A 25,332-nucleotide genomic window follows, 5' to 3' on the forward strand; every position below is an offset into this window, starting at 1 on the left:
GTTATGGTTACTGTTCCGGAGTCTCAGCATCACAGATAAGCAGTGGGTTCCCTGCTAGGTACCCACAAGTGAGGAGGGCAGGGTTTACAGTATGAGTGTACTTCAGTGGAAAGGAGAGGTGTGCCATTCAAGCATAATGAATAGCAGGGAAGGGCATCCACAACTTGATAATGCACAGCCCAGTGTGATCACCTTTATAAGAACTTGAAATGGGTTTCAGTCTCAATGCACTTGGTCTTTATTAGATAAAACAGTATAGAAGTATGGCTTTTAAAACAGCTGTGTGTGCATCCGTGTGTGTGTGTGTGTGTGTGTGTGTGTGTGTGTGTGTTGGGGACAGATACTGATTTGCAAGATAGAAAGAACGTTGCTTTCTAATTTAAAGCACAAGATCTTATGCAACAAGAACATAAAGTTTTTTTACTTTAACCTGTGTCAAGAATGTAGTCTTATCTTGGAGCTATAGAATCGATCTGCTCGGTGGTAAGGAACTCCAGTCTGTTGCTCAGTTTGGCCCTGGGGTTGCTGCTAAGAGGTCTGGTATAAGGTAGGCACTGAGGCAAATGTTTCTACTTTCCTTATCTAGTATGAATAGTTTGGACAGGAATAGAAGGAAAAATAAAGTCCATCACAGATCAAAAGTCAAAATCACTTGAAATCCTGTACCTAGAAATACCTTCGCTTTGTTAACTTGGTTGGGTTAGTAAAAATGACAAGAGATTAGAGGGGACTGACTGAACGAATAAAGGGCATTTTAAACAAAATTTGTCTAGACTGTACTTACGGTTATTCAAGTGGCAAAAGGCAACCTAGCTAGTAGTATCAAGGGTTGGAGGAAAAGAGAAACCATGGGGAATGGTTTTATATAGTTTGTATTTTAAAGGCCAAACGAAATGAGTAGAAGAATAGGTGTAAGAAATGAGAAACACTGGGACTTGAAAGATTTCTAGGTGCTTTTTTTTTTCCTGGTTGCTGTTTGATCAGAGAGAATGACTAGAGCCTAAAGAGATCAACAGGAGAGGAAAATTTACTAGGTGTTATGTGCTAGGCCCTGGGCTAAGTCCTTGGATTTTTTTTTTTTTTTTTTTTTTTTTTTGCGGTACGCGGGCCTCTCACTGTTGTGGCCTCTCCTGTTGTGGAGCACAGGCTCCGGACGCGCAGGCTCAGCGGCCATGGCTCACGGGCCCAGCCGCTCCGCGGCATGTGGGATCTTCCCGGACCGGGGCACGAACCCGTGTCCCCTGCATCGGCAGGCGGACTCACAACCACTGCGCCACCAGGGAAGCCCAGTCCTTGGATTATTTTAACCCTTAGAACAAACTTGGATTAGGAATTACTTATCAAGCCTATGCTACAGTTAGTAAACTGAGGCTCTGAATGGTTAAGTAATTTACACAAAGTCTCAGAGCTATTAAGTGGTAGACCCCAGATTTGAACCAGGGTTTAATTGAAGAGCTTAAACCAAAGAACAAGCCTGGAATGAACCCCTAAGCCAGGATCTAGGCAATTTTAAAAAACCCGAAAGCTGCAGCCAGAGAAATCAATACAGATAAATGGGGCAATTCCCTTTTCCCTTTGACTAGAATAACTGCACAAGGTGATGGCAGTTTTGGAGAGATGACAGAGGAGCAAGAGTATCAAGGATCAAGATGGTTCCTTCAGGTACCATTTGGTCAAGACTAAAATCCTGTACCTAGAAATACCTTGGTATAAGGTATTTATACCAAGAGTATCAAGGATCAAGATGGTTCCTTCAAATACCATTTGGTCAAGACTAAAGATGCTAGTGACTAGGTGAGGAAGCAGGAATGGTAGATCTCAGGATACCTGCACTCATGGAAATCCCTTGGGAAACCACACAAAATAACAATATAATGTCCAGGCCCCAATTGCCTTGCTGTGAAAGCGAGCAGGATTTATTTGAACAGCACAGGCTTTTCAAGGCAAAAATTTTGCAGGAGTGTGTTACAAATCTATGAGCCTGAGAGAGAAAAGGGGCATGGAGGGGACACAAACACACCCAATATTTAGCCCTGACCATGGAGGTGAACTTTTATAAAGACAGCCGGATCTGCTTTAAAAATGGATAAAGGAGTAATCAAGGAAAAAGGAATGCCACTATGAAGTCAGATCCTGCTATTTCAGGAAAAGAGTTGAGAAAATAGATTTTTTCTACTGCAATCTGGGCAGTTCCAGGTAGGCTTAAGTGTTAGAGAATCTCAAACCTAAAACACGTCTTGGGGCACATGACTAGAGGTATCTCCCTGGACCTTGCAAACAAGAGCATCTCTGAACTGATGATTCTCGAACTGGGTTAAATATAAGGGACTGTCTATATTGGAGTAAGTGGTTGATGAAACCAAAAATTTTAAGAAAAATGGAGTATAGTTAACTACCAAATTGAAGATAATCATTGTGAATTTAGTAGCCTTCAAAGATCTCTATCTTTGAGGAATTCCCTGGTGGTCCAGTGGTTAGGACTCAGCGCTTTCACTGCAGGGACCTGGTTCAATTCCTGGTCGGGGAACTAAGATCCTGCAAGCCACAACACGCAGCCAAAGAAAAAAGGTCTCTATCTTTGTCACCAAAAAATGGCCTAACGATATCATTGACAGCATTGGTGCCCATCACCAATTCCTGGGCACATCCGTAGCACCTGATTTTTGTCTCTAATACTGGTTTCCACCAAACGGGAATAGGATTCTTTGAATAGCAGTGGAGTCCATGCCTTGGGACAGAAAAAAAAATCAGAATGAATCTGGAACACCCTGTCGCTGCCTGACAGCAAGAATACTTTCAAAAATATCCAGGGCAGTTTTTTTGTTTGTTTTTAAACTAACCCAAAGGGTTTCCACTGGCCAAGTTAGGACATTTTGAGTGTCAGTAATAACAGATAATGATAGTGAATTAGAACAAAGCCAAGAGTTCATGATGATATTCAAAAGAAGGAAGTGAATGTGAAGACTAGAAAAAGATACTTCCAATATAAACTAGTGAATATTGTATGTTTAATGCCCTACTGATGTTACGAAGCCAGAATATATAAGTATGTACCTGGTTATAAAGTATAGATTATATTTGTGTTTCTATACAAGTAAAGACAGGAAGGAGTAAAATAATAGTGAGAGAACCAAAGAAAGAAAGTAGGAACTGAACCAAGGGTAGGAAGAACGAGCAGTATTGGTAGTCTCATATCATAATCAGTAGAAGGGGAGTCCAGTAACCAACTAGCACTGGTCATGAGTAATCAAATGAAAGAACATCCAAAAATGGGTTTTAAGATAATAAATTTTCCAAATTCCCCAGAATTTAAAATTTGAAGTTAACCTCCCAAAGAATGAAACATTGGAGCTGAACTCAAGAACCTCATGAATGTTGATACATTCGTGAGACATTTTCTATTTATACTGACAAATCGGGTCAAAATATCACAACACAAGTTAGGTACTGACAACCACACAAAACTTGAAGAGTACTTCATTTCCAGGAAAGATACCAAGTTTCTAAGCATTAAAATCTCTGAAACACAAAGGATGTAAGAACCTCATGATGTAACAAGTTTTGATACAAAAAGGATAAACAACAAGGTCCTATTGTATAGCACACAGAACTATATTCAATATCTTATGATTAAACCATAATGTAAAAGAACATTAAAAAAAAGAATGTGTGTGTGTGTGTGTGTATATATATATATATATATATATATAACTGAACCACTTTGCTGTACAGCAGTAATTAACACAGCATTGTAAATCAACTATACTTCAATTAAAAAAAAACAAACAGAATTCCCTGGTGGTCCAGTGGTTAGGACACCTCGCTTTCACTGCCGAGGGCCAGGGTTCCATCCCTGGTTGGGGAACTAGGATCCCACAAGCCACGTGGCACAGCCAAAAAACAAACAAAAAAAGAAGGGACTCACCCTAAGATTCAAGGCTCAGAATCACATTGGCCTGTGCTGCCAGGTTACACATCCCCACCAAGAATCTAACAGTCGGTTACCAACATCCTGCAACCTCAGCTGGTCTAAGATGGTGTCTTCTTGAGTCTAACTAATATACTGAATGTCCAGAAGGATATAAAAAACTCTCAAACAGGCAACCTCAGGAGAAATAGAAATAATAAATATAAGAAGCTGAAATAGTAACACTCATATCATTTATGTGTAAATATTATTACTATATCATTATAACTGTGGGGTTTTCTGTCTCAACACGTTTAAGACATTCAAGAGAATCTGATATATTGAATTTGCAATTTTAATTAAATGCAATTTTAATTAATTAGAAGTCTTTGAATCTATAATATTTAAATGTTCAGGGAAATTTATTTTAATTTCATACACTCAGATTGATCAGTTATATAAGCAGTATGTGAATATCTAGAGAAATGCTATTTAATTTTAAAAGAAATTTCATTAATAAATTCATAGATTAATAAATTAGACATTAAACAAGGTACAAATAAAAGTATTTTACCCCTTGCTGCAAAGCCCCTCTGACATTTAAAAGAACAACAAACTCAAAGAATGGTCCTTACCAACATGTAAGGAATTCCAGGGCAACTGAGGGGAAGGAGTAGATGAGGGATATCAGTGGATCTATAGGAAGTTAGAAAGTTGATGGATAAGTGATGTGACTTAGAGTTGATATAATTATAACCTAAGAACCTGAAGAAGGAATACAAGAAACAAGGTACTTAGTACCACAGAACTTCCCCAGAGATTTAGCATTTGGACTCATTGGATACTGGGAGTCTAGGGAATCAGGTAAGGCCAAGTGTGGGAGTGGAAATGAGGGTGAAATTAGCTGAAGGATTACTGAGATATTGGACTCCTAGGTCTCCTCCCGTTTCCCACACCACCAGGTAACTATTGCCTACAGTTAATTCTCTGTGGAAATTGAATAGGAATGAACCTCAGCCTGGGACACCAGAAAGAGGAGAGAGCTGGGGTAAGAGAGGGGCCTAAAAGATTAAGGGAAAGCCTACATTCCAAACTGTGAGACCCTCAGTCCCTTACTAAACTTTCAGAATGCCAACAGCCAGGCATTATTTCTACTCCATCTGTCCCTCTTCCTATTCCCAGCCCCATATTTCTCTAGGGCAAGAGATAGAATCCTTATGTAGGAAAATCGTGAAAAAAGACCTCTAGATTCTGCCATTTGGGGAGTCTGCCAGTGAAAAGGCTGGCTCACCCGGTCACCTCACAGTGAAACTCACCAGTCAATATGCCCCCTCTTAATTCCAGTAAACCGTATAGTAACTTGCCTTCAAATATTAACGGACAAACAAGAACCATTAGACAGTCGAGGAAGCCTTCAATGTGAGAATAGCAAAACCCAGAAGGGGCCTAAGGGAAACTTAGTATCTTAAGAAAGATGAGATCTTGTTTCCTTAAAAGAAGAAAGCTATGAAATAAAGGAACAATTAGAAAACAAACCAAAAAAATCTTGGAAATTAAAACTATGGCAAATATAAAATTAACTGAAAGGTCTGAAAGACAGAATTGAAGAAATCTAAAAGGCAGAAGAAAAACAGATGGAAAATAGGAGGAAAGAAGATACAGATTTAATACAAGAAATAAAATGTCTAAATACTCAGGAATTCCTGAATGAAAGAACCAGAGAATATGGATAGGAGGAAATTATCAAACGAATAATTGAAGGAAATTCCCCAGGACTCAAAGAAATGAGGCTGTGACTGAAAGGATCTGTAAGTTGCCCTGCACAATTAATAAAAGACAGGGCAACACGACCGATCAGCATGCATTTCCAGACTACCCAAGTTAAAGAGTAGATTTTAAAAGCTTCTAGAGACCAAAAAAAGGATGCTAAAACGAAGTACTGGTTATAAGAATGGCATCAGACTTCTCAAGAGCAGCACCAGGTGCCAGAATACAATGAAGTCAGATTTTCAAATTATGGGGGATGGGAGGGATTATTTTTAATGTGGCGTTCTATACTCAATCAAGTGTGAATATAAAACAATGACATCTTCAGATACTCAGGGATTCTAAAAATTTAGCTCCCATTCGCCCTTTCTTAGGAAGCCACTAGAGGATTTCCTCAGCATTTTGAGAGTTAAAAAATAAAAAGGAAGCCAAAGATCCAGGAAATAGGAACCCCAAGAAGAGAGAGGTGAAGGGAAATCCTAGGATGATTAGGGAATTACACTTGCACAACAGCAACAGCGTGGAGAGCAACCAGTTCAGATTGGAGCAGGATGAAAGGGTGGCTGCAAGTAACTGAATACCTAACTCTAAGTGACTTAGACACTCAAGGTCTGTTATCTCATGTAACCAGAAGTGCCCACTACAAGGTTGGTTCATTCAACCCTTGATGTTAGGGTTCTGAATTGGCTTTTCTGGATTCATCGCCTCTTCCCTTTTTGTGAAAAGATGGCAGATGTAGCTGCAAACTTCACATCCTCACGCAACCAGGCAAAAACCAAGGAAGAGAAGTTTCTCTTCCAAGTTTCTTTCCACAGAGATAAAAATCTTATCTATCAAGTCCTATCCCATCAGTCTTCCCCTCAGATTTCACTGACCAGATGCCAATTCAAGAGGTTTATAAAGGTGGTGGTGTTTTCCCTCTTAAGATATGGAAAGCACAGATGCCAAATTTTAAGTCCACAGGTCACAGACTTCAGAGCAAACACAAGAGCATACATATTTGAGCCAGAATGCATGGGTTTGTCTCTACCACTTACCAAGACTTGTGTTCTGACAATACTTGGGGAACCTCATGGGTCAAAGGGATGGCTAGGTCAAGGCAATATTTGGGCATTCCTGGGTTCCCTAACCAAAATACCATGTACATACTATCATAATACCAGTCCAGTTACACCCAACCACTAAGTTAGATTCTAAACCTAAGTCTACTTTATGGCACTTTAAGAATAGTGGTAAAGTACAAGTTCTTATTTCCATTAAAAGTGTAGTAATACTGTACAGGGAAAAAGAGAAAATATCTGGGGTCTTATCTTTGCCACTTAAAAAAAAACTTTGTTTTTTAAAAGGTGCATAATTTTTTTTTTCTTTTTTTGGCTGTGCCGCTCGGCACGCGGGATCTTAATTCCCTGACCGGGGACCAAACCCACGCCCCCTTGCAGTGGAAGCGCGGAGTCTCAACCACTGGACCGCCAGGGAAGTCCCCAAAGGTACATAATTATATACAAACTACTTATGATCTGGGAAGATACCTCATTTATACGTGGAAAAATACTTTACCTGTGTGAAGGCATAATCAAGCTCCATGTGAGTAGACTGTAAGAATCCTTCACCACTGTATACCCACCATGTGGCAGAGAGCAGCTACTCACAACAGATTTACTGAACAAATTGATGCAAACACGCATTCGTGTAGGGAACGAACTAGTAAGTTCCCTTGCTGATCTGAGGAAACAAGGGAAGGGTAATTAATGCCAGAGGGTTGTTGGGTATGGAATGAAGGAAGGGAAGGGAATCAATATTGATTAAAGGAAGACTGAATTTTGCCCAGATTTTTTTTCTGTGAAAGTATTTTAAGACATTTCAATAACCAAAATAACTGTACAAAAAATAAACAAATTAACTTTATTAAGTTACCACTTCAATCCTTACATTGATTTGTTTACAAAAATATCAGTTTGAAATGCATTACTGAAAGTGAGTACACACAATAGAAAATAAGGATGCATGGTGCTGGAGACATCTCAACCAACTTATCTTCATCTACTGCCCACTGTTGTAGACAAAATTGGACACCAACTTATTATCCTCATGTACTGCCCACTGCTGTAGACAAAATTTGACACGCAAACAGCATTTTTGAAAGAGCAGTCAAAGTACCGGGGAGAGGGCTGCAAACTATGAGAAAAGTAGCTTAAAACTCTGGACCACTCACCAAAAAAAAAAAAAGAAAAATCACTATCTGGAAGCTAACCTCAGTATAACAGCGAATTATCTACTACTACCCACAAGAACAATTTAAAAATAAGAAAAGTGCCACGGAACCTTCATTAACAGTATTTTTAAGTCAAAGTTTTTACTTTAAACATCTGATGATTACTCAAATATTCTAAGCCATGAGGCAGACCCTAAGACAATAAGTTATAAATAGTCTGAATTTAATAACTTAAAAGTGATATGGTTAATATAATACACACTGCATGAGTATCTCAACCAACCTCTTTCAGGTGAGGTGATAACTAAAAGGTTTAAATTTACAGTTTCAATTTCTGTTCAGAAGAGTGATGTCAGTATTCTAGCAATAGTGATGACATCCCATTATTGTAAATATGCTAATATACATATTACTCTGAATTACACTTGATTGAATTCTATGTACACGTGGTTCCATATTCCAAGTGCAAATTTTCAATGGTACGGGTTTATAACCAAAGCTGGTTTGACAACTGCTTTCTGACTTCTGAAAGCAAATGATGAAAGTACTTCCTAAAAGTGAATAAACTAGTTACAAGTAGGTGACCATTTCCTTTTTCTCTTTACGTGTGATGAACTTCATGAAGCATTAATTCCCGAGGTATATTTGTTTCTGGACCATACAGCTTACATGCTCTTCTTTCAAAGGCAGCTACCATCTGCTTTACAACTTCATCGAAAAACAATGTGGCAAGCTGAGAGTGTAGAAGTGAGCGAAATTCAAAAGAAATCTGTAGGAAAATGTTAATAATTATTTTAGAAAGATCTTTCTTTTACTCAATCTCCACTTAGGGTAATGGTGTTCACACTGTGAAATGTGTTACTTGGCCCAGTACCTAAGGCAGAGCTCTATGGGTCTATCTAGATGAGATTTTAACATCCCTCAGAAGAGGGAGATTTGTTTACTGCAGTAAGCACAACAGCGGCTAAACAATAAGCTTAAGTAAACAAGGCCAATGAATCTCATTTTGGGGCAAAGAGTCTGCTTTTACCAAGTTAAAGAAACCTGGAAAAAAGCTTTGCTAAATACCATGTTTATCACTTTGCCTTCTTATTAATACGCCCCTTTTCGAGCTACCTTACCTCCCAAAAGTAAATAAGGGAAATGATCCTTCTGATATGGTATTCCCATGAGAAGTAGTAGCAGAAAGATGAGATTAACCCACAAAATAGATGGTGAAGGTGGTTCAATCTTAAAGTAGACAATGATTTAGAACTAACTTTATATCCCCTCAAGACAGAATTCAAGGCAACCCAGTTTAAGAAATAATATCTTAAGGACCTTAAATATCCATTAACTTCTGAATGTTTTAATTTTAAAATAATTTGATTTATAAAAAAGTTGCAAAAACAGTACTAAGATTTCTCATACACCCATCACCCAGATTCCCCTATTTCAATGTCTTATATAATCACAGTACAATTAAAACCAAGAAATTAACAGAGGGAGTTAATATTACTAGATAATAATGCTATTATCTAATCTAGAGAGGTTTCATTCAAATTTCCCCAACTGTCGCATATATGCCCACTAATTTTGCAATGAAAGCAACTTAAGAGCTGAGAATAGCATACAGTAATTTACTCAAAATTATAACCATTTCTTCTTAAAATATTTATTTATTTGGTTGGTTGGTTGCACTGGGTGTTAGCTGAGGCTTGCAGGCTCGTTAGTTGTGGCACGTGAACCCTTAGTTGCGTGTGTCTTATAATCTATGGACTTGTAAAAATTAGAAAATAGAGAAGGGATGACTATTCAAGGTTTCAAGGAATAAAACAGAAAAAGAGGAAGGGTCATTAGCATTCTTTTCTTCTTTTTGGCCGCGTCGCACAGCATGAAGGATCTCAGTTCCCCAACCAGGAATTGAGCCTATGTTCCCTGCAGTGGAAGCACAGAGTCCTAACTACTGGACTGCTAGGGAATTCCCCTAGCATTTTTTCTTATAAAATTAGTGCAAAAAAAAAAAAAGTGCAGAAAAAGGTATTCAATACTCAGAAATTTGAGATTTTTAAAAAAATGTCTTTCAGTAATTGCTATGCACGTAGGTTATTAATTATGACATCTGGGTTCTAATAAAAATGGATTACTCCTTCTTTACCAACCTCACCTGATGTTTGGAACAAATAGAGGGCTTTATGAGAGACTTACTGAAAAATCCAAAGTACAAGTTCTTGGGTAGCCAGGAAGACCTGGGCTAAAACGCCATACAGTCTCCAAATGATTGAAGAGCTTCCCATCAGTACAGGATGCCTAGAACAAAATGAAAAAAATAAAACCACAGTTAAATACCATTTGGATTGTGTCCAGAATCTACAACTGAAGATGATTTCTTTGAGAAGTAAATATTTTTATAGGTCAGACCACAGGTGACAAAAACATCTCATTGTTAGCTTGGTACTAGGAAGTGATCTCTGGCCAATATAAGCCATTTTCCTTTCTCCTGGGATCCCCAAGATTGCCACTTGTTCTCTTCCACTGCTGTCACCCACTGGGCTACTTAAGAGTTCTCCTCCCACAACAAAACAGGGAGTGACTACCTGGAAGTTTATTTCCAGCTCTGCCACTTATAAGTGATCCTGAACAAGTTAATTCCCTGTACTGTATTTCCTTAATCTGTAAAATGAGTATAATGCCTGTCTTATACCATCAGTACGGGATGGCTAAATTTAACATTTGTAAGGCATTTGGCACAGATCCCTAGAACAATTCTATAATTCTTCTTTACAACTCAAAGATTTTCTATCAATCACATTCAGTCTTTCCCTAACTCATTATTCTTTATTTCTAGAGGCCTCTATGGTTCCAGTTTTCCTGAAAGTGTGGCCCTGACCCTTGTCCCTGACCCACTGCTTTCTGACCTCTCTTCTGTGCTCATGTTTATTTTACATGTGTGTGTACACATTGAAACATAATACACAGTAATACTATGTGCAGTGCATCCTGACATTTCCCATTCTATATCATTAAAAAATGTTGGTTGACACCCATTAAAGAGTTGCCTCCTGCAGTGTGAAAAATGGTGGCCAGAACCATAGTTACTAGTCCATTGTTAGGACATGTTATGACCTTGAATGAAGTTCAGTTTCAGGGCTTCCCTGGTGGCGCAGTGGTTGAGAGTCCGCCTGCCGATGCAGGGGACACGGGTTCGTGCCCCGGTCTGGGAAGATCCCACACGCCGCGGAGCGGTTGGGCCCGTGAGCCATGGCCGCTAAGCCTGCGCGTCCAGAGCCTGTGCTCCGCAACGGGAGAGGCCACCAACAGCGAGAGGCCCACATACCGCAAACAAACAAAAAAACTTTAAAGAAGTTCAGTTTCTTTATTTACTATCCTAAGATGCCATCTGGGCCTTATTATACTAGTAGACAATTGACCTCAAGAATATCTATCACCTTCCCTCAGAAGCAGGCTATTTTTTTAAATTCTTGTTTCAGTCTACACTCCCCTCCTCAATTAAGCCTTAAGTTTTCAGCAATTCTGGCAAATCCTGGGGCCGATAAATGATCAAGCCCCTCTACCCCCTTTCTTTTGGATAAGTTATCCCCCTCAAGAATTTAGACTGTCCCTCTCCTGAGGCTACACACTACAAAATATATTGCAAAATAAGGACCTGCGTAGGTAAACTGTTTCCCCCAAAGTAAACAGTCATTTTTTCTCCCATAGCTATAGCCTACGTAAACACAGAATATAGGATTATTTCTCTGACTATATCTGGATCTCTCTAAAGATGGTTCAAACTGGGGGCTAAAGAGCTAAAAATCCATTTGCAGTTTATTCCTCACTTCCTCTTCATCTAAACCCTTTTGAATTAATTATCAGATGGTAACATGGTAGAATCATTATAAACTGCATCCATACTAAAATGCATTTAAAAAGATATGCTCTAGTTGCACATTTATAAAAAGAACATATTATTTTAATTTTTAATATGGAAACCAGTGAATGTTTTAAAACTTATTTAGACACGATAAAATAAGTCATTAAAATACTAACTACTTTAATAGCTGATATGCTAAGTCACTGGGGAGAAGTAAAAATTTTCTTCAAAGAGTTTGGCTTTATATATAGTTCAATAATGGCCATCCAATTTTTAAAACCATCAAAAGTCTATAATAAAACCGTATTGTTTCAGTTATCCAACTTTGTTTATTTACTTTTTTTGTTTTTGGCCATGCCTCACAGCTTGTGAGATCTTGTTCCCCAACCAGGGATCAAACCCATGCCCCCTGCGGTGGAAGTCTGGAGTCTTAACCACTGGACCACCAGGGAAGCCCCTGTTTACTTTTATTTTTAATTTTTTTAAACTTTTAATTACCCAACTTTAAGATAATGCATTCCACCTTTCTTTACAACCACATAAGAAGCTTATAGGAAATTTAATAGTGAAGGAGAAACAGCTGTTGGGAATAATCACTATAATATAGCACCTTCCTCTGACCACTTTTTCACAAAATGTGGCAGTGCTATACTCATATCAATAATCCAGCTCAAGGACCCATGGATTTTTACTGGTTTTTTTTGATGTTGGGGGTAGGAGTTTATTAATTAATTTATTTATTTTTGCTGTGTTGGGTCTTCGTTTCTGTGTGAGGGCTTTCTCTAGTTGTGGCAAGCGGGGGCCACTCTTCATCGCGGTGCATGGGCCTCTCACTGTCGCGGCCTCTCTTGTTGCGGAGCACAGGCTCCAGATGCGCAGGCTCAGCAGTTGTGGCTCACGGGCCTAGTTGCTCCGCGGCATGTGGGATCCTCCCAGACTATTGGTACGTTTTGATAGGGACAATACTGCCAAAGATCTCATTCCTAACACAGATACTGAACACAGTAGGAAGGTTTTTGGCCATTACAGATTCAGGTAGACTAGAATCACTGACATGTTAAGTCACAGGCACATTTGGGGCAGCTAACAATTCACAGAAAATGTCACATGGCTTCTGCTGCTTCCTCAGTTATAATAATTTTTATTATATGTCACATATGTGTATCAGGTATGAAAATCCAGAACCTGAACCCAGGGAAAATTGAAAGCTGAACATAGAGAGTTGTGTGTTATTCTCAAATATGTCTTTAAACAATAAACTAGCACACTAAGTGAGACAGCTTATTTTAATGGAAAAATAGTTTTGGAATCAGACACACACAGTATGAATTTGTGTAGGGCTCTTACTTTCCCTAAGCCTCATAAAATTGAGATAGCAATGACTATCTAATACATATTATTATAATTTAAAAAAATAGTTTCCTCCCTCCTTGGCAGTGTTAAAAGTTACTGAAATTGGGCTTCCCTGGTGGCGCAGTGGTTGAGAGTCCGCCTGCCAATGCAGGGGACATGGGTTTGTGCCCCGGTCCGGGAGGATCCCACATGCCGCGGAGCGGCTGGGCCCGTGAGCCATGTCCGGAGCCTGTGCTCCGCGATGGGAGAGGCCACAACGGTGAGAGGCCCGCGTACAGAAAAAAAAAAAAAAAAGTTACTGAAATTATTATGAACATCTGTGGATCTACAATAACCCAAGAACACAGTAGTGAGAACTTCATAAACAAAGAGGCCTCATGACTCCTGTCATTGTAGTACTGGTGCTGAGGATACAGAGATGAAAAAGAGGATCTTCCATTCTCTCAAGTACCTCGATTTTGTCAAGAAGAAATACAAATGAAGAAAGAAATTACACTACAGAGTGATAAGAGAAATAAATAAAGCACGTGCAAAGCCCAGAGGAATCACCGAGGTAGAACTAGTCATCTATATGAAAGGAAAGGGAGAAAGCAGGTTGGAATTTGAAAGATTAACAGGCAAGGAATTTTCATTATAGGTAAAAGAGGGAACAATATGCAAAGGCACAGGGCTGTGGAATAAGCACTATATGGTTCATTCATGGAAGCCAGGGAAGGGAAGAAAGCCAGGAGGAGAAAATGAGACTTTAGAGTTCTTTTAGTTAGATGCAGGATATGTTAAGATCTAAGTTATGAGAGTCTGAATGGTAAGAGACTGAGGTCAGGGGACTCAATTTTAAGATTACAGAGATATTTGCTGCTGTCAGACAGACTAGAGTCTTGGCTGTGTAACCTTATCTAACTCTTCTAGGCCTTAGTGTACTCAACTATAAGATGGAGAATAAAATTTGCATCTCAAAGGGCTGTTGTGAAGAGTAATTCAAGTAAAGCACTATAAAGAGCTCAATATGTTACCTATTTTAAGTGTAGTATAGGTGAAAACTCCAAAACTATGAGGCAAACAGGTGAAAACAGTCGTAATAACGACAGAGTCCCACAGTGGTGCACAGTCTTTTAAGTGGAGTTGAAGTTTTGAGATTGTGACTAGGGTGGACTCCAAGGTCTTAGCTTCACTGGACAGTATACTCTTTCTGGTATGAGAGTTGCTCCTCCTCAATGCCTGACAAAGAGGTGACGAAGGAATTTAGCTCTGGCCAATTACCAAGAAATGATACCACCACTAAATCCTGTGAGCACAAAACACAATTCAGCTTTGAAAGTCTTTGGTCATCACATCTAGAAATTCAAAAGAAATGGGCATTACTCTATGGAATTCTGCCTTTTTGTGTGTTGAAGTCTGGGTACCTTTTCTAAATGTGTACCCTCCTCTGAGAAGAGTAAGATGCTTAATATATGCATGCAACAACACTTGGCATTTCAGTACCTGGTACATGGCAGGATGACTTCAATAATGTTTATGTTCTCCACATTTATATCTTTTCTACCTTTCTGCATCCTCTCACCATTTTCCCTTCCTTAACTTAAGAAAAAGTAGTGCAAGTATTAAAACATTTCTCACTTGTGCGGCCAAATCCTTCCTGTGGGTCAATAGTCCTCAACAGAAGGACAAAAGAAAAAGCTTCTAATTTCCATGTTCTAGTTAAAATTCTATTTGGAAAGAATAATGCTAATATTGTGTAAAATAACATGATTTAAGAGATATAATAAATAGTTTGTTTTTTCCCTCCTCCTATTAGTTTAGGGAAGTCTTCTTAATGCTATTATACTTTAACCCATTTAACATAATATTTGAGGAATATTTAAAAACAACAAAAAACAAAACCATTACCTTTACCAAATGTGGTTTCACCAAGGTTACCACTGATGTATAGCGCTCCAATACAGGTGGAAACCCAATTTCTAATCGTGTTTTGCAGTATCCAGATCTCCTTGATATTACATCTGATTTTTTGCACCAAGGAACAAAATGCTTGTAATCCTCCATTCCTGATACTACATCATACATTTCCTGCATAGAATATCTTAAAAAAAAAAAAGGAGAGGTGTTAACTGCATCTATTTATATGGTATATGTACACTTTAAATTGAATATGAATAAGGTTTACTATGTATGAGGCAATAAATCATTTGGCACACATATAGAACCACACTCTGGGATGAATGTCTTTAAAACACAGAAAATAAAAGGATAAAAGGGAGCTAAACATGTCTATAGCAGAGCTTACAATGTGGCAGACCACAGGTTGAATCTGGCTTGCAGATATGGTTTTTAAAATTTTAATTAGTAACCAGCATTTAAAAACTGAGACTTTGAGAGAAAAAAACTAGAAGCAACCTAAATATTTGGTTGATAAACATTAATAATTGCTTAATAATAAATGGTTGATGAATTATGGTACACTCATACTGTGGAACTCTATCAGTTATCTAAAGGGATTAAGATCAGATGTACAGTTGATCCTTGAGCAACACAGGTTTGAACTGTGTGGGTCCACTTATACACAAAGTTTTTTCAGTAATATTAGTACCTGTATTTTCATTTTACCGATCTTTAAATTAAATGTGAGGGAAAGTTTGTGTTCAATTAGAGATCACAATATGTGGAATCAAAACAACTAGGGTTTGAGTCTTGATTTTATTTTATTTTATTTTATTTTTTGAGTCTTGATTTTATCCAAACTGTTTCATCAGCTTCCTGCCTTTGGGTGAGTCATTTAACAATTCCTCGTTTGGAGACAGAAATAGCAGTATGCAGATTTTTTTTACTGTGTGGGGGTCTGCACCCCCTAAACACCCCACTTTTCAAGGGTCAACCGTATACTTTAGAGCAAAGAGGTTTACAATATATTGCTATGTGAAAAAAGGCACACTAAAGCAGATGGGATATATATGATTCTATTATCTATTTGAGAAATATTTTAAGTGTATACTATATTTCCTCAATTTTAAACATTCGGGATTTTTTTCGTGAAAATAATTATGTTAATAGACTGTCTGTAATGAAAACACATTGAAAAAGTCCTAGAAGGATACAGATTAAACAATTACCAGTTGTTAATTCAGGAAAAAGAAGTAGGAGTAAAAATAGACTAAGTCTTTTAGTATACATATTTCTAAATTGTTAAGTTTTTATACAAGTATGTGATGATTTTGTAATTAAGAAAAACATCTATTCTATACCACAAAAAAAGGAAACCTCTCATTCTTTTTATGAGCCAGCATAACATCTGCGAACCCAAGCCTCACAAAGCACATAAAAAACAAAATCTATAAACCCACATCACCTGTGGCAAAACTTCTACATATCAGCAGATATAATAGAGCAATATATTTTTTAAAAAATACAACAATCAAATGCAACTCATTTAAGGATGTTTGGATGGTTTAATACTAAGAATTATATTATTATAACCATATTAATTAGTCAAAACAAAAACATTATATGATTCCCTCCATAGATAGTTAAAAACCAGAAGCATTCCTATTAGAGTTAGAAATAAGACAAAGGTGCTGTATATCATCATTGTTATCTGACATTTTTCTGAAAGTATGTCAAAATAATTAAATCAGAGCATGAAATATGAGGCACATGTGTGGAAAAGAATTAGGCAAAATTATAAATTGGCAGGTGATATGACTATCAAATCAGAAGCTAATCAATTCAGAATTTAGTTATGTAGCCTGTTGAGAAATATATAAAAAATAATATCGTTTCTATACTAACAAGTAGAAAACAGTAGCATAGAAATGCAAAATACATAGAAATACAACAAAAAACCATCAGGGTTTAAATGAAAAACCAAACAACAAAAACATTGTGGATACAAGTAAAAGACAACTGAATGAGAACCAGACACATATAATTCTTGGTTATAAAGACTCACACTGTTAAAACATAATTCACCTCAAAATGATATAGTAAACAACCACATTCTAAAGTTTAAAAGGGTATTTTTGGAATATGACAGAATGAGTGTTTATACATATTTAATCTTTATGATCATGAAATGAGGCCCACAGCAGAGGGGGGGAAATAAACCTACCCTCCCCATGTTCTCAGACATTTGGAAATAAATGCCAAAATAAGTCCCATGAAGTATGAAACCTGGTAGTCTGGAAGCTAATTGTCATAAAAGTAGTCTGCACTGACTAAGAAAGCAGTATAGCATAGCAGTCAAGGGGATGGACTTTGTAGTCAGAAAGTACTGTGTTCAAATATCAACTCTAAAACATAGTAAGTCATGTGACCCTGGCTAGGCTGCTTAACCTCTCAACTTCATTTTCTTCATCCATAATTGAAAAATACCTGTACAGGTGGTTTTTTTTTTAATATTTATTTATTTCGCTGTCCAATCTTCATTGCAGCATGCAGGATCTTTCACTGCGGTGCTCCCTTGTGGCGTGCGGGTTTCTCTCTACTTGTGGCATATGGGTTTTCTCTTCTCTAGTTGTGGCACGGGCTCCAGAGTGTGTGGGCTCTGTAGTTTGTGGTTGAGGTGCGCGAGCTCAGTAGTTGTGGTGGCGGGCTTAATTGCCCTGCCACATGTGGGATCTTAGTTCCCTGACCAGGGATCGAACCCACGTCCCCTACATTGGAAGGTGGATTATTTACCACTGGACCACCAGGGAAGTCCCTACAGGGTTCTTTTAAGGGTTAAGTGAAATAGTTTTAGCATAATGCACAATGCTTACTAGGCACTTAATAAATGGTAGCTATTATGTGTTTATGTCAAATATGGGGGAAGATGAAGATCATTAGATAAGACCAATTTGTAATAAAAAGAATTTTAACATGAGAAAGAATAAGGAAGCAAGAAAGAATAAGTAAATATGGTGGGAAAAATAAGCTTAGGAGTCATGACACAACATAATCTTTCTGAGCTTCAGTTTCCTCATCTCTAAAATGGGAATAATACCTAGTTCACATGGCTATTGTGAGAATTAAATGAAACAATAAATATAGAGCCCCCAGTACTGCCTGTCAAATGGCAAGTACACAGTAAAAGGAAGATGTTATATTTCTGATTCAAAAGGAAAGCAGACCAGTTCACTATTTGATTTCTCATCCTTTTGTTGCCATGTCTCTTTTCAACAGATACCAGCTGATGCAAAGATGTCTACCTATCCAAGTATTTACACTTGCTTTACGTGGCATAATTGCTGGCCACCTGGAGGCTACAATTACATAGCTGTAACATGACTAGTTCTTGAGAATAATATCTGAGAGTAAGCACTGGGTGTCACTTCCAGACCAATATGATTAAGAACCACGTGTATCTTTTTAAGAGACTCTGAAGACTAAGGAATTACAAAAGTCACAAGTTGGATGGAGCCTGGCTTCCTGAATCACTACTCGAGGATTGCTGCCCATGGATTGGGAATACCCACTTCAACTTTACATGAGAAAGAAATAAACTTTTGGGTTTTACCTGTATGGTTGCTAGCATTACCTTAACTAATACAGTGACTATCCAGTAATAACGGTCAATTATGTGACAAAAGTTATGAGTATGCCCAAAGTTCTTTACTGCAGAAAAATTAGAAGGGAAAAAGCAACTAAATAAAATGAATGAAAAGTACTTTTAGAAGAATTCATGTAATATTTAATGGCCTGTTGGGAATTAAGACCCCCTTGTAGAAATTCCCATATGAAGGACTGCTTGATTTCTGGTTTAGCAGATCTGCAGACTCTCTATACTCTGCTGTATATACCCTTAGATGAGGGGCCAAACCTGGCCTGCTGCACAGCTCTGTAAATAAAATTTTATTAGAACACAGCCAGGCCCATTTATTACATATTGTCTATCGCTATTTTTGGGGTACAGTGACAGAGTTGAGTAGTTGCAACAGAGACAGTATGGTCCACAAACCTATTTACTAACTGGCCCTTTACAGAAAAGCTTGCCAACCTCTGCTCTAGATGGTAGGGGCCTCTTAGCATGTTTATATGTACTTACCTAGGTATGTGTGTATGTGAGGGAGCTATACAGACATATCTGGCTCAACATATCAGTAATGTTGCCACTATAAAAAAGAACAGTGTACAAAAAATGCAGGTCATAAACAGTTTAATTATTTCCTTTAAATGTCAAGATTTAAATCTATCCTATAGAGTTACCACATGACTACATTCAACAAATATTTATAAAACGGCAAGGGCTAGAAAATTAGAGCTTAGTCTGTAAGAAGAGAATCCAGAAAAAAAGAGGCATGATGTTCTATAGAAAATTGTGAACACGCTCTTTTAGTACAACTATTATTTTATACAAACCCTATAATTCTCCTCTCTGAATATTCTTTTCTTTTGTTTATTAATGGTGCAGCAATTCTGAAGAAAGTTCTTGCATGTATCTCCTTAGGCAAAACTGAGGTATGTAGTGGAAGAGTTCTGCTCATCAGTATACCACAGGAAGCTAAATATCTAAAAAGACAAAAATTACCTGATTAACATTGACAATTAAGAGAAAACACAAACTATAGAGATTGTAAAATAACAATCATACTTTAGAAGACTGTGCAACCTTAGAATAGTCCTGAAAAAATACACACACACACACACAGACACACAAGCTTCTAAAGCACCATAAAGAAACTAAAAAGGGACTTCCCTGGTGGCGCAGTGGTTAAGAATCTGCCTGCCATATATATGGAATCTAAAAAAAAAAAAAGGTTCTAAAGAACCTAGGGGCAGGACAGGAATAAAGATGCAGTAGAGAATGGACTTGAGGACAGGAGGAAGGGGGAGGGTAAGCTGGGTCGAAGTGAGAGAGTGGCACGGACATATATATACAGTACCAAATGTAAAATAGATAGCTAGTGAGAAGCAGCCACATAGCACAGGGAGATCAGCTCAGTGCTTTGTGACCAGCTAGAAGGGTGGGATAGGGAGTGTGGGAGGGAGGGAGATGCAAGAGGGAGGGGATATGGGGACATATGTATACATATAGCTGATTCACTGTTATACAGCAGAAACTAACACACCATTGTAAAGCAATTATACTCCAATAAAGATGTTAATAAAAAAAGAATCTGCCTGCCAATGCAGGGGACATGGGTTTAAGCCCTGGTCCGGGAAGATCCCACATGCTGTGGAGCAACTAAGTCCGTGCACCACAACTACTGAGCCTGCACTCTAGAGCCCATGAGCTACAACTACTGAGCCCACATGCCACAACTACTGAAGCCCATGCGCCTAGAGCCTGTGCTCCGCAACAAGAGAAGCCACCGCCATGAGAAGTCTGCACACCTCAACGAAGAGTAGCCCCCTCTTGCTGCAACTAGAGGAAGCCCACGCGCTGCAACTAAGACCCAACGCAGTCAAAAATAAATAAAATAAATAAATTTTATTTTAAAAAAAGAAACTAAAAATACCAGCTTACAGTTATGGTTAGAAGCTTCTAACAGAAAAGGTATCTCTCCCAGAAGTTGGCTTTTAGTCTGCAGTCATGTTTTACAACGTATTCTTACCCTAGGCTTTCTAGGATATTCATCATCCAATTTTCAACTCATCTACTCAGCTTGTTTTCCCAGCTGGATCCACTGGGATCCACTGATCTACTCTATGAGATTTGAAATTAGGTCTTGCTCTCCCACTGGATATCTGGCGGCCCTGTCAGGCCTGCTGCTCAGTTATCTTTTACCTTCCAATCTCCATTTCCATGTATATATGTGAAAACATATGTCAAGGTAACTAGAATGTTAACTGTTTGGGTGCTTTGTAATACAGATGCCTGATATGCTCCTGTTCACCTAAATGTTTTCAGCCTTTATTCTAATAAGATTATTGCATAACTGTTTTACACTACTATTCGTGCATTATTAGTTCACATACTTATTGAGCGCCTATTCTGAGCTAGGCACTAGGGATATAATAGTGAATAAAACAAACATGAAGATTACATTCTAGTTGGGGATTCAAAAAAAATCACTAAAATAGAAATGGGTGTGGGGAGATGTAATTAAGACCTTCTTTAGACAGGGTGGTCCAGGAAGTCCTCTCAGGTTGTATTTCAGCTGAGAAATAATGGATAAGGAGTCATTAGCCATGCTAATATATATGTATGTACATAATAAATGCGTGTGCACATATATATAAAATCTCTCTCACACATACATGTGTGTATGTACGTGGGAGGAGAGGTAGATACAGAGCATTTCAGGTACTAGGGGAAGAGTGTGGCAGCATCCAGACACTAAAACAGACTAACAGTGTAACAGCAGTATAGCAAGCCAGGGGGAGAGCACCATGAAATAATGTTAGAGAGACAGGTTGGAGCTGGATCATACTGGGGATTATTGGTGAGGATAAAGCAATTTGGAATTTATTCTCAATGAGATGTTCTTGAAGTGTTCCAAGTAAGAGAGCAATATTTCATTAAATTGCATCTTCAAGTTATTTTTTAAAAGTGTAATGGAGTGGCCTGGTGAAATCTCATGTTATCATATATGAAATTTGATTTATATAAGATATGATTTACATATAAATAAAATTTCCTTAAGGACACTGAGGCCCTACAGTTTGGCGGGAAGAGAAAATCAAGTTAAAGAATGATTGAAGAAATTGGCGATATTCAGCCAGAAGATAAGAGGTGATACTTGAGACTATGGCTCCAAAAATACAAGAAAAACTTTTGAACAATTAAAGCTGTTTATAAAAATTGGGTAGACTCATTCCAAAGGTAATGAAAGAAAGGTCAATGAAAATAGTTAAGCTAAATGCTTCATGACTATGGAAAAGAATCAAGCATATGAACTGTATGAATGAACTTAAGTCTCTTTTAAGATAGATTCATCTCCTAGAGAGAATAAGGGTGTCATGTGTTCCTAAAGATCTTTAAAAATATGATGTTATGTGAATTTTAAAGGCAGTGATAATATTTTTAAAAGCCTACTGTAATTTTTTTGAGTAAAGCTATAGCGTTTGCTTTAAAGTGGAATTATGCCAATAAAAGTGACTGACAGTTATTCTGCTGAATGAAGCAGAACAGTGGAAATTAAATAGTTAGGCAGGGACTTCCCTGGTGGCGCAGTAGTTAAGAATCCCCCTGCCGGGCTTCCCTGGTGGCGCAGTGTCTTGAGAGTCCGCCTGCCGATGCAGGGGACACGGGTTCGTGCCCTGGTTCAGGAAGATCCCACATGCCGCGTAACGGCGAGGCCCGTAAGCCATGGCCACTGAGCCTGTGCTCCGCAACGGGAGAGGCCACAACAGTGAGAGGCCCGCGTACCGCAAAAAAAAAAAAAAAAAAAAAGAATCCCCCTGCCAGTGCAAAGGACACTGGTTCGAGCCCTGGTCCAGGAAGATCCCACATGCGGTGCAGCAACTAAGCCTGTGCGCCACAACTACTGAGCCTGCGCTCTACAGCCCGACTGCCACAACTACTGAGCCCACGTGCCACAACTACTGAAGTCCGCACGCCTAGAGCCCGTGCTCCACAACAAGAGAAGCCACCACAAGGAGAAGCCCACACACCACAACGATGAGTAGCCCCCGCTCGCCACAACTAGAGAAAGCCCGTGCGCAGTAATGAAGACCCAACACAGCCAAAAATAAATAAAATTTAAAAATTAATAATAATAATTAGGCAGTTAATTTAGCTTCCCCCTTAAAAAAAAAGGACACAAAATATAATTTAGAATCTCTGGTAGCCACACAGATTATAAAAACCAAGCTTGGTGTTCAAAATGCCTAATCACCCATTTTCCTTCTAAGACATTCTTTAGATGTCTTTAACTGTTTTAACAGTTTTATCTATTTCGCTCACTTTTCATATAGATACCTTCTTATCTATTATTGGAAGCCAATTACGTGGCAGATACTATGCATAATTATGAACAATTTTCTGATAAATCAGACCAGAAAAAGCAGCATCTGAGATAAACCTTTATTAAAAAAAATAATAAGACCCTTGCTTCTGAAGAGGTGAACTGGGTGTTTTGGAAACTTACTTTTCACTGTATATGGTTTTGAATTTTGTACCAGGTTCATGTAATACGGTCCCCCTATCCCCCGAAAAAGAAACACACAATCTGATTATAATCATAAGGGAAATGCCTGTGTTTAAAGCAAGTTAACAGGCGTCTTCTGATCCGTCTGCATACTATGGTTACAATGCCCTGGACTGCCCATCTATTTTCACATATTATCAAGAACAATATGTCTTCAACTGCAATACGAGAATCATACAATCGTATATATGGTTAAACCATGAAATGAAAACTGGACCAGATGAAGGACAGTTTTTTGGTCACTAATCTTCCAATACTACATCCCAAATACTCTACTATAATAAAGGCCAGAATCTATGTTAATGCTTCAGCCTTGCAATGAACTCGTAAACTCTCTCCCTCTTCATTATCATAAACAGTAAATATTTTATCCTGGAATTTAAGCCTTAATTTGATCACTACAGCAATTTTTAGTTTTGTTTATTTGCAAGCCAGCATTTTATAAGAATAATACAAAGCAGATCTAAAGCATGATACAGTATGTTCTGCTTAAAACTTTTTCAACCAATAAATGTCTAAAAGGATTTGGAGTTGGTTGGGTTGTTGGTATTTTAAAAAATTCTTCACTGAATCTAAATGTCCTGGAGCTCAACCAGATTCGTGCTTTCTCCCTCTACCCCGTAGTTTACAACTAAATTAATTTTAAACGTTAACTTTAATTTTCGAGCATAGTTTATTAAAATGGCATTAATAAAAGGAGACTAAGTGGTAGAAGTATGGAATCTTTCGTGTCTCCACCTCCATCACCTACCGAAAAAGAACCAACCAGGAAAATCGAAGGCAGACTCTGGTTCAAGGTTACAGGACTTCTAAGTTACAATGGCATGGAAAAAAATCCAAGTCCCCGGCTTCGGTTTAGTTTAGCAAGCACCAAAGGGCGGGGGCAAAGACCGCTACCAGAAACTGGGAAAGCACGTCTGGCCATCGGATACGCTGGGGGAACAAAGGGGGCCTTACTGCCAGGCCACAAACTCCCACACGCCCATCAACCCGCAACTCCTGCGCCGCAAAGTTATCACTTTCCGAGAGCAGCAGCCGTAGGCCATGGGGAGGAGGCCGGAAGAGCCCAAAGGCAACCCCGCCGAGTTGCTTTATCAGCTGCTTCAAAGTCGCTTAGCGGATGATTCACCGCCTCTCGCGAGGGCAGCGAATCACCCCCGTGACAGGCCGGCGAGCCTCCGGCCAAGGGGGTGGGGGGAAACGCGCGGCCCTGAGAAGGCAGGAGACCCTTTCTCTCCAGAGACGAGGAAACGCATCCGGTCCGTCTGCCCCACCCTAAATACCCCCAGTCCCCTTGCTCAGCAGGCCTGGGCTGAAAACTACCCTCGCCGCTGAGCCCCAGTTGTTCATTACCTGACGTTCCGCGCAGGCCCCTGCACAGGAACCGGGGCTCCGGTCGCTGCCGCCGACTTCGGACGGCATCGCGAGACCACCTTTTTCAAGGCCCTCTGACCGGTCCGAGCTGCCATCATCATCTGACTAAAACCGGTCGCCAGTAAGCCGGGACCAGGCCCACGGCACCGCCCTCCTCCGGCGGCCCGGGCCACCCGGCGCCCCCGCCATCCAGCCAATCGGCGGGCCCCCTGAGCGGTCAGACACGCCCCTTCTCCTTCCCCGATTGTGCAAAGCTGACGCACGCTCCCACTACCGCAGGGCCGACTGTAAATGCGTTCGTCATCCTGCCGGCCAATCAAAGGGAGCGCAGGGCCGCCTAGACGCACCCCTCTCCGCCGGCGGGTCTCCACTTCCCGCCGCGCGCTCTGGCCCCTTACGTAAGAACCACCGTGACCTCTCACCTCACCTCCCGCGCTGGAACTCTTCCCCGGATTCGCCAACTGCCGCGGTTCTCTTGGGTGCTGCTTCCGGTCGCGAGGCCTGCCACGTGATGCCAGCCCAGGGGCGGGAGGAAGCCCGAGGTTCTGGCTGTTGATTATGTAACTGTCCAAACCGGTGAGTGCTGGGCGGGACCCGCCATCCTTGCCGGCTGCGAAGTCTGGCCGTCAGTGTTGCTGTTAATGACTGTACCTGACGTGCTTACCCTGTGAGGTTGTTGTGAGGGCACCATATGGTCACGGCCTTAGGGAAGAGACTCGGTTCTATTTGCCTTCTTTCTGTGTGGCCAACATTTTAATTGGTGTCCGTGTATGGTTTGGGTTTCCCTTCCTCCATACAAACC

The 25,332-nt window shown here is 39.5% G+C and overlaps 2 protein-coding genes across 4 annotated transcripts in view; one reads left to right on the forward strand and one right to left on the reverse strand.

Annotated features, from left to right (window-relative positions):
- Positions 1-7,562: 7,562 nt before the first annotated feature.
- COQ10B (coenzyme Q10B) lies at positions 7,563-24,895 on the reverse strand. 2 transcript variants are annotated; one of them, XM_060152394.1, is made up of 5 exons: positions 24,510-24,887; positions 19,423-19,572; positions 14,980-15,172; positions 10,074-10,175; positions 7,563-8,655 (listed from the first exon to the last, which is right to left on the reverse strand). In XM_060152394.1, exons 1-5 carry the CDS (start codon positions 24,629-24,631, stop codon positions 8,488-8,490), a joined length of 735 nt encoding a protein of 244 aa, XP_060008377.1. In that variant the 5' UTR covers positions 24,632-24,887; the 3' UTR covers positions 7,563-8,487. The 2 variants fall into 2 exon arrangements, with proteins under 2 accessions (XP_060008377.1, XP_060008378.1); XM_060152395.1 differs by lacking the exon at positions 19,423-19,572 and having other exon boundaries at positions 24,510-24,895.
- The window catches only part of SF3B1 (splicing factor 3b subunit 1), a 63,948-nt gene continuing 63,493 nt past the window's right edge, over positions 24,878-25,332 (forward strand). For both annotated transcript variants that reach the window (XR_009541110.1, XR_009541111.1), the window contains exon 1: positions 24,878-25,106. The gene's annotated coding sequence lies outside the window, so the exon portion shown is untranslated. The remainder of the gene's footprint in view (positions 25,107-25,332) is intronic.

This window comes from Lagenorhynchus albirostris, chromosome 6 (genome assembly GCF_949774975.1).
Source record: "Lagenorhynchus albirostris chromosome 6, mLagAlb1.1, whole genome shotgun sequence".
Classification (NCBI taxonomy): domain Eukaryota; kingdom Metazoa; phylum Chordata; class Mammalia; order Artiodactyla; family Delphinidae; genus Lagenorhynchus; species Lagenorhynchus albirostris.

Coding starts and splice junctions, on each gene's coding strand:
- COQ10B (XM_060152394.1), bottom strand. CDS start 24,631: ATGATGATGGCAGCTCGGACCGGTCAGAGGGCCTTGAAAAAGGTGGTC. Junction 10,176..14,979: donor TGAAACCACATTTGGTAAAG/GTAATGGTTTTG, acceptor ATTTTGTTCTAG/GCATCCTGTACTGATGGGAA. Junction 8,656..10,073: donor CTTGTACTTTGGATTTTTCA/GTAAGTCTCTCA, acceptor ATTTTCCTACAG/ATTTCTTTTGAATTTCGCTC.